General features: G+C 40.1%; 1 protein-coding gene across 1 annotated transcript in view; it reads left to right on the top strand.

Annotated features, from left to right (window-relative positions):
- ctnnbl1 (catenin, beta like 1) overlaps nt 1-7,869 on the top strand; it is a 27,258-nt gene extending 19,389 nt beyond the window's left edge. The window contains exons 14-16 of the mRNA XM_083521398.1: nt 983-1,120; nt 1,681-1,753; nt 7,574-7,869. Of these exons, the coding sequence (XP_083377524.1) occupies nt 983-1,120; nt 1,681-1,753; nt 7,574-7,662 (300 nt within the window). The 3' untranslated portion in view covers nt 7,663-7,869. The remainder of the gene's footprint in view (nt 1-982; nt 1,121-1,680; nt 1,754-7,573) is intronic.
- Nucleotides 7,870-10,000: the final 2,131 nt, after the last annotated feature.

The raw sequence follows: 10,000 nt of genomic DNA, 5'->3' as shown, positions 1-10,000 counted from the left end.
TGTTCCCTCTTACACTGTTCCCTCTCAAATCTCACACTGTTCCCTCTTACACTGTTCCCTCTCAAATCTCACACTGTTCCCTCTCACACTGTTCCTTCTTAAATCTCACACGGTTCCCTCTCACACCGTTCCCTCCCATACTGTTCCCATTCAAATCTCACACGGTTCCCTCTCAAATCTCACAGCGTTCCCTCTTGCATATCATACAGTTCCATCTCACATCGTTCCCTCTCAGAATTTTATTCTTCATTATTTTGAGCAGTAGAGGGTTAATGTACATGTGTAGTATCTGTTGCTATATTAAGAAAAATATTTCATTTTCTATTTGTTTATTTAAATTAAAGCGGAATCAGTCACCACTGTATTCATTAGTCAGGTTTTCTTCTTCCTTCCTTCCTTCCTTCCTTCCTTCCTTCCTTCCTTCCTTCCTTCCTTCCTTCCTTCCTCCCTCCCTCCCTCCCTCCATCTTTTTCTGTACCATCTCTTCTTTACTTCCTTCCTTCCTCCTTTCATTTGTAATTTCCTGTGTGTTGGCCGTAGTGGTCGTGGCTCCTGGCAGACGCAGACTGAAGAGTTGTTGTTGTGCTGTAATGTGTGTTGTGGTTGACGTTGATGTTGTGTGTAATGAATCTGAGCTGGAGGTTGTGGATGAAATTCGAGCTGCTCAACACACCCAAATGTTTTTTTTTTGCACGTGTTGCAGCTTTTCTTTGGCCTTTGAGAAAAAAATCCCTGCAAACTTTGTAATGGTGATGAATTTGAGTTTGGAGAGTATTGACAGTGCTCAGGTATCGACGCGTGGACTAAGTGTTGGAGATTGATGAGCGTTGGTGCACGAGTGTGTATGAGTGATGGAGTCTCTCCGTACCATTAAGTCCCAAACTGACTGATCTACACACTGATCAGTCGTGACTTTGCTGAATGCTAAACGTCTCTTTGCTTTAAATCTTCCTGCAAACCGTGTGTGTGTGTGTGTGTGCAGGACATGGTGCGGCGAGGCGAGATCCTGGACGACGCCATGGAGGACGAGTTTTACCTGCGGCGTCTAGACGCCGGCCTTTTCGTCCTACAGCTGATCTGTTACGTCATGGTGGAGATCAGCAGTGCAGGAGTTCCACAGGTTCACACACAAATAATAATAATTAAATGTTTTATTTATTAAAAATCACATACACTGATACTGGAACTGGAGAATCCTCTTAAAATTGTAATAAATATACTGTACATGTAAACACATTTTTTCACATCATTGACTGCATGAAATAATTTTTTTTTTCTTTTTTTTTTTCACATTTACATTTTAGATTTATATAAAAAAAAACTAAAATATTTATATTGCAGATTATTTGTATTCTCAGTATTTCGAATGTGATTCGTTAACATTTTTATTCAGCTTTTTAACTCTTTAGAAACTCTTTTTCTTGTTATTTTCTTTTTATTTCTTTATTTTTTTCCCCGTCATTTTATCCCAGACCTCGTGATGTACTGTGTATTGTTGTGTAGGTGACAAATGCGATTAGAAAAACATATTTGGAAAAAAAATAATAAATACTATTAAAATTATATTGTACACTATATGGCCAAAAGTTTGTGGACACCCGAGCATAAGATCAGTACATGCTCCTTTTTGAACATCCAATTCCACATTATACTTTTTTCATAATTCTTTTCTTGTCACAGCTGCAGCAGAGGGTGCACCAGATCCTGAACCTGAGGGGGGGATCGGTGAAGACGGTACGGCACATCATGAGAGGTGAGCAAGTAGCGATCATCACTCCACTCGTCTGTAGACAGTTTGCTCATTCGTAGCCTTATCTGCCCACTCACCACCTTCACATTGATCCCTGGGACGGCACTAGCACACGTCTCCTAGTTCACGTCTGGCCGGGCTTCAGCACAGAGTGCGCCATTTTAAGATATTAAGCCCTTCGTTTGCACTCGTGTCCTCACAAGCCCTGCTCTTTTTTAGCGTCTAGTCGCGCTCGGTCAGCCTGGTCATAAATGATTAATGAGACTGCAAAGCTCACGTCTGTATGTTTGACTCTGAAAATCGCTGGCGTTGAAGGCCAGCAAAATGTCCTGATCTTCACATGCTGCTCACACCGAGCGAGAGTTTAGAGGTGGAAGGAATTTGCTTTTTTTTTCAAGTGTGAGCTGTCTTATTAGCATAAAATCCAAACACGTTTGACGTGAACTGCATGACATGGTCTGATTCATTTAAAAAAAAACAGCACTTTTAATTTCTAACCATAGAGCAGTCCATACTTTATATAAGGATTCGTTTAAATTTTTTTCCTTCTGCACATCTGTATTTATATATAAGGCTTACCGAAACATTATGATACAGGTTTGAAAAATGTAGTATTTTCAGATGAGTACCCCAATAAGTAAGAAAAGTCCAGGTTTGGTCTCAGTATATTTTGACTATAAACTTGTTTTGGCCCCTTTTTGGACCTTTAATCTTACAATTTACTTGGTAGTCTGGGTTTGTTCTCTATGTCTCAACCCATTTCAACTGTACGGTCTGATCTTCACCATTCCTTCAACATGCTTTGCTCATTGAGATTGGATTCAGTCAGATGGCTGTATCCTGATTCTATCAATTTCCACGGATGGTGTGGTACCAACAAACGTACTGCCTTGACTAATCATATTAGCGGTTTCTTTCACTTTCAACAATGGAATGGATACATTTTTTTATTTTTTTTGTGCATTTTTACATTTTCTTCAGTCACCAAAAGGCAACAAATGCGAGCTGAATAACGGATGAACTTCAGCACAATCACAATTAGTGCTTGATGCCCATTCCATATTTAAACACGTCCTTTACAGATTTCCTCTGTACCTTATAACTTTCCGGATCTACCAATTTTCAGTAAGGTGTTATTTTCATAAAACTGTCAAGAACCTTTTAAGAAACCCTTCCAATAAATGCATAAGGCATCTCTTTTCTTTTTTTTTTCTTTCCTCCCTTTCTTTTGGAGAGCAGCTTGTGTGTGGGAGGCACGCTGTGGAATTGCTGCCACCTCTGTGATAAATTGAAATTTTCTGCTGTGGGTTTGTAGCAGCTGTGGCCTTGAGCAGGCCTGTGGAGAGAAAGCACTGCCAGGACCACACAGCACAGAGGTACCACAGAGCATCAACACTGCTGGCACTTCGCCCTCGCTGTCGAGTTAAGAGTAGCAGTGGGGTGCATTATAGTCATCCGTATACTTTAAACCAAGAGTGTTAACAGGGAAAAGATGTCATTAAAGGCCAATTAGCTTTGCTCTGATTTGGACAGTCTGAAAGGAAAGAGTTGTAATGGGTTTTCTTATTTAGACGTATTCATCTGGCATACATTTTTCCCCGAATTGAGGTGCGATCCAGAAACCTAGTAATTGAAGGTTCAGCAACTTCCACCTTAAGATTTGATTCTTCCCATCACTAGCACAATAAAAGCCACAAACGTTCTGGCTAAATGTCTAGAAAAAGGAAATTCTTGAAGGTTCTTTAAGATTCCTGGAACAAGTTCAAGATTCACACACAATTTTAATAGTTCCTACCGGAATATTTCATTTGGCCTGGTGTACTGGAAGCTCTCACAGAGATACTTTTCCTTGAGGGACTGGATACACCCAGGAGGGGAAAAGTGGTGGTTTAGTGATTAAGAATTTGGTTCATAGGTTTAAATCCCACCACCACCACTGCTGGGCTCTTGAGCAAGGTCCTTAACCCTTAATTTTTCAGCTGTATAACTGAGGTAAATGTAAGTCGCTCAATTGTTCTGAGCCAAACACCCACTGAACACTTGCATATTAAAGTTCTATTCAATGGTTGTTTATCAGGGTTGCATTTTTTATGGTTTTATGCTTTTTTTTCCCGGGTTCATCAGTGTTCTCTTTAGCAAAGGTTTCATACCAGGCTTCCATTCAACAAAGATTCATGTAGCTCCATAAAACTTCCAGCTGGTCCAGAAAACATAAAGAATAACCAACAAAAATCTATATCATGGTTCTACATGACTGTTCCATATTGAGTTTCAGTTCAACTCTTCCTTAGTTCAACAAAAAAATGGCTCCTCCAAAGGTTCCATCACAAATGTTTCATGAACGTCTTTGATACCACACTTGGTTTGACACACAGAAAAAAGATCTACACATGTAAAATGGTACTGAACTTTATTACAAAAAAATAATAATGAAAATTTGTCGAATATATTCACTAATAATTACGTAATTTATACATTTTAGATAATAAATATAGCGTTCTTTGTGTCTGAAAACAAACAGCAAGAGCAGTCAGTGAGTCGCCTCTAGTGGCCGCTCTCGTAATAACGTCGGACTGGAAGCTGGAAAAACTATCGGGATGGATTTTTGATGACAGCTCCTAGTTTCAGCAATTAATCAGTCGACCTCTAATACACAAGGTCCATCTTACAGTTCCATACAAACTATTATTCGTTCTGTACAGTGTAGTTTATTTAAATGTTATTATCGTGATGCCGTGTGACGAGGTTCAGCTCCTGATTGTGATTGTGAAATGGTAACACAGTTCCTCGTTCTTTTCTCTCGCTTCTGAAGCTTTCGGGTTTGTCGCTCTGTTATGCGAGCTGATTGCAGAAGCACTGTTCCTCTCGTCCGCATGCTGTCAGTGTGATTGTGGTGGGGTTTTTTTTCAGGCTGGATTTCATCAAGCAGCATGTCGTGGGTCAAGTGTTCAGCCCCGACCACTGACCCATCAAATACACCGACTGATTTCTTTTTCCCCCTGTTTTTTTCCCCATCGTCTGCTAGCTGTGGCTTTACGTCCCGGCGCTGAGCTGTGATCGTCTCCACACGCAGCTCTGAGATTGCCATCTTCCACTTTATTTATAATTTTTTTTTATTTAGATCGCAATCTGAGCTTCGTCACGGAGCTTCTGATGCGAGGTGATATGGTTCTGTGAGAATAATTGAATCGAATTTGATCTAAGCGATTATTCGCAGCGTGTTTTACAACAAACGAACGACGCCATTAATTCTGACGTTTTTCTTCCTTATCTTTTCTGTATTTTACATTACGAGGTTTTTATTATTCATTTATTTAATTGAAATGAAATATGGGAGTGTGTATACCCCGTGTGTACGATATGCGTTTAAGATCGTATCGTAATTGTTGTTTTAATGATGTGACCTTATCGAGTATATCGCAAAGCAAGCAATTTTTTTTGCCAGTATCGCACAACCCTGGAGTGTACATAATTTTTTTTCCCCCTCTGAGCATTCTTTTACTCTGATTTATAATCCTCGCAACTGTTCTCCTTCTTACCGAGCGTGAGCTTTTTTTTCATTTTTTTCTTTTAATGCAGCCGGCGTTCATTACAGCGAATTTATTGTTAATCAAGTCATCAGTCCCCTCGTACTTCCTCGGTGTAATCAAATGTGTAACTAGGACAAAAGAGGAATCGTGCCACGCTGTTGCTGCAGAGATTAGGAATTTAATTAGCTTGTGCAGAAGCAAAAGTCACAGGCCTTTTTTTTTTTTTTTTGGTTTGGTTTTTTTTTTCGGCTCGTTTCGTGCAGATTCGCAGCAGGAGGTTCGCCGCCTGGCTCGGTCTCCGTGCATCATGGAGTGAGCTCGCCCTTGATACGAGCTTCACGTACGCTGACTTTCGGCTGTTTCTCTCCGTGATCTGAGTGTGTAATTGTGCCTGAGTGTGTGTGTGTGAGAGAGTATGGGATGCGCAAGGTTGCAACACCTCTGAGCTCAAGCGGGGATTATCCTTCCCACTGCTATTTATGCTGTATGCAAATAGCATCTGATTTATGTCTCTCTCTCTCTCTCTCTCTCTCTCTCTCTCTCTCTCTCTCTCTCTCTCTCTCTCTCTCTCTCTCTCTCTCTCTCTCTCTCGTGTGCCCTTTAGCGTGCCTGCCGTTCTTCTTCTTTTCAGCTCATACTTTTTAAGCAGGTTTGATGCTGCACCGAGTCGTGAAAGGGCTAAAAGAATAATCCATGCCTGCATTTTTCCCTGAACCACTACACTGTCGAATAACATGCCTTCATAGACGTGTGTGTGTGTGTGTTTAAGCCTAAAAAGGTTTACTGTTTTCAATTTCAAACTTTACCTTTGGCTCAATTAAGGAAAAAGAAAGCGCGGCTTCTGTATTTTATTATCAGTAAAAGGAGAAGGGGGCGTGGCCTGTGTGTCTCAATCCTAGTGAGCGACAAGGAGGGTGTGGCCTCTGTACCTGTCCTGAGGAACGAGGCTCTGTACACTGATTCCAGGAGAAATGGTGTAGCTTCTGTATCTCTCTCTAGTCTCTGCTTATGAGTAGGTCTATATTCCTGTCAATCACTTTTTAGAAGGGGCGTGGCCTCAATCTGTCAATCGCATAAATTAGATTTTATGGAAACGTACGGTGTCGTATGGAAAAACACACACACACACACACACACACACACACACACACACACACACACACACACTCGTGCATGCGCCTGGTAAGTGCCCTTAATAGAAAATGAGAGAGAGAGCAGTGAGAAGAAAGAGGTGGTGATGTGCTGAGTGTGAGGTGGGTTAAGCAGAACAAGGCATTAATAGTGCTCAGATAGTGTAGGTGAAGTGTGTGTGTGTGTGTGTGTGTGTGTGTGTGTGTGTGTTCTACAGGTACAGATTTAAGTGCTGCTCTTAATCGTATTTGGCCTTTTGAAGCAGACCTTTTTGTCTGCACACGTTCTGAAACTGCAGACCGAAGCCCTTTTTCTCCACAATTATTTTTATATATAGGTGTGTGGGTGGGTGTGGGTGTGGGTGTGCACTTCTGTGTGCACTCTTACAAGCACCCAAACTCTGACAGTTTAAACATACACCACCCAACCTTCACGCAGTAGAAGTGCAGATGCTGATGTTTTTAAAAGATTCTGGTAGAAGTTGAAGTTCTGACTGCACTTTTTTCACTCAGGTTTAAGTAAAGAAGTTTGGGCTCTGACATGTTCTTCAGTAAAAAGTAGTGATCATTTCTACCTGTTGTTCTTTAATGAATGTATTTAGGCTGAAGATCCACCATGTAGAACACAAGCAGTAAAAAGATGATGGTGATCAGGAATGTCTCTGTTCTCAGTCATGTTCTCATCACTGACTCCCTCTGTCTCATCCATATTAATAATTAGACTTCTTACTGCCTTCTGCCTGCTCATTGTGAGCTTCAGAAACTAGTCTACATCTGTGGTGTGTGTGAGACACTGGACATTATACACCAGTGGATTGAAAAAGCTGCTGAAAACGGCGCAGTGAGAAAAAATATTGATGTCCCCAAATAGATTTAAACTGAAGTAACGAGTCTAATTTTAAAATGTAAGAAGTAGAAAGAACAGATTTTTGTGTAAAAATGTAATGAGTGAAAGTAAAAAGTTTATACATATAAAAGTATAAGAAGTAAATTACTGCTACCAGAAAAATCTACTTAAGTATTTGTTCATCTCTTTCCTCCTCTGCTGTGTGAAAATCCACAGCTTCTTCATGGCTCATAAACGTATCGGAGGAAGGGGGGAAAAAAGCATGTTTTGTTTGTAAAAGTTTTAAAACGCAGCGTTTTTGTTTCCTGTTTTGCAGAATACGCCGAGAGCATCGGTGATGGGAAGAACGAGGAGTACCGGCTGAGCGAGCAGAAACGCATCATGGAGCTTCTGGAGGAGTTCTAACGCTCCGGAGCGGGATGCGAGCGAGTGTAATCTGCGCCCTGTGGTTTCTCTGTAAATAAAGTTGTTTGATGAAGTGATCAAGGCTGAGTGAATGTGAAGGTCGATGCCGATGCGTGTTTTTGTAGCTTTTTGGATTTTGAGGTCATTTCGTATAGACTTTGAGACGTGATGAAACCTGAAAAACATGTAATTAAATTTTCTTTGTCACGTCTGTGTGCGCGAGCGTTCTTTATCTGGAGAAGAAAAAAAAATTATAATTTCCATTCTAATGGAGCATCTCCAACACAGGAGCACTTCCTGGCCCAATCTCAGATGTTTCCAGTCGTCTGGAATGTTCATGTTGTCAAACCAAATGATGGCAACACAAGGAACATCAGATACTCATCCTGACCAAGACTTCCTGAAGCCATGGCTCTCTGTCTCAATGACAACCACAGAATTAGAATTTTCTGCTTATTATTATTATTATTATTATTATTATTATTATTATTATTATTATTATTAACAACACTATTAATAAAATATTATATTATCTGTTGCCGTGGAAATAATGATGCTCTGCAGTTAAATATGGTACACATAGTTCACTTTAATTTCTTTGGTTCAGACAAACAGCAAATCATAAAAGATGAAAAAAACTCTGACATTGTTTTTTTCTGTCTCTGTGAAGATGCAGCTCTACCTCTGCCATGTTAATCTATATTCTGCGGTGCTGAGAGAACGTGCAAATGAATCGCAATGTTGAAAACGATCCATTGCGATACAAATGCCAACTTTTACACCATGCACACTTTTTCAATCGATGCATAATATCCACATTTAAGTATTAAACAAACCAATTACATGTTTGTGTGGCATTTATTAGTCCTAAGACTGTTATTTTAATGCCTTAAAAAATTTATTCCTTCCTGGTCGTTGACTCTACTTATGCTGTTTTCATTGTATCTAGAAAAAAAGAAATAAGGAACTTAGAATTAAGTAAAAAAAAAAGAAAAGAAAAGAAAATGTAGGCGTGGCCTATGTACACTTATTCCAGGAGGACTCATCATGGGTTCTGTATCCATTCGTCTCAGTGAAGGAGGAGGGGGTGTGGCCTATCTACCTGCCAACGGGGCGTGGCCTATATAGTCAATCCTAATTAAGGAGACTGTACACTCAAATGCATTTTTTTGTTATAAAACCTATTTGTCCTGTATTCATCTTGGAAATGGGAAGTCGGAGCTCTGGAATAAAAATAAAAAAACATGATACAATTGGAATGCATTATAATGCTGTATAATGTGTTATTAATGTGTTAATAATGTTACAGATGTGTTCATATGTCATTATACAGGAAGTCTGAAAGAAGGGCTGTGGTAACTGTAAACCATCTGCATGTTCGTGTCATCTGCAAAAAAACCTGACTGTAGTGTCTTTTGTTTAATAAAGCGATAATTTTCTTATTATAAAGAATCTAAAACACACACACACACACACACACACACACACACACACACAAACCTGCTGTGGAAATAGATGTAAAAAAAAACAAAACCGAGGTCTCATGTGAAGTCACCGTTACCAGTTAGGTCTCTAAACTACTTTGCGTTCTGAGTTTGTGCTCTTTCGTCTCGCTCTCTTGTTTCAGAAATTGCCTCCGGGCCCCTGGTGTGGATTTAATGGTCAATAATTTGATGTTTGTCCAGCGGTAATGAGCCAGCAAGTCTCACTCCTACACTAATGCGTGCTGAGCTAGCGAGTTAGCCAGAATCCACAAATGCGCCATCCCTATATTCAGTGTAGTCTCTGCATGTTTATTGCTTTTCTATTCTCTCTCTCTCTCTCTCTCTCTCTCTCTCTCTCTCTCTCTCTCTCTTTCGTTGTGTATTGGGAAGGGTAAACATTTAACAGTTGAAGGTCACTGGCTTGCAAATGCGCTAATCCTTTCCTCTGTGAATCTAAAGCAGGATTTTACTTTTGGGATCGTGGGCCAGTGCGGTTCTCCAGAATCTGTAAAGCCATATTTAGTTTTTAAACACGCCATCGAACTGGTGAACAATGCAGCGCAAAAGTGTGCAATAAAATGCCGTGGAATTCGGCAACATTTAGGTTTTTTTTTTTTCCGCTGGAAACTAATCCAGAAGACGAGAAAGAAATAAGGGCTGGTCTGTAGATGTTCTCTCTCTCTCTCTCTCTCTCTCTCTGTGAGTAATCCCTGCTTTATATGTTTTGGGGTGTTATTTCTTTATTTACTGTCTCTCAATTTAGAAACATGTGGAGGGTTCATGCAGGAAAAACGACAGGTTAAATGATGTTCCTTATGTTCCTTATGATGTTCCTTAGCCGTTCCTCTATTTTC

Source organism: Silurus aristotelis (genome assembly GCF_946808225.1).
Source record: "Silurus aristotelis genome assembly, chromosome: 19".
Lineage (NCBI taxonomy): Eukaryota > Metazoa > Chordata > Actinopteri > Siluriformes > Siluridae > Silurus > Silurus aristotelis.
This window is presented reverse-complemented; position numbering and strand designations above follow the sequence as displayed.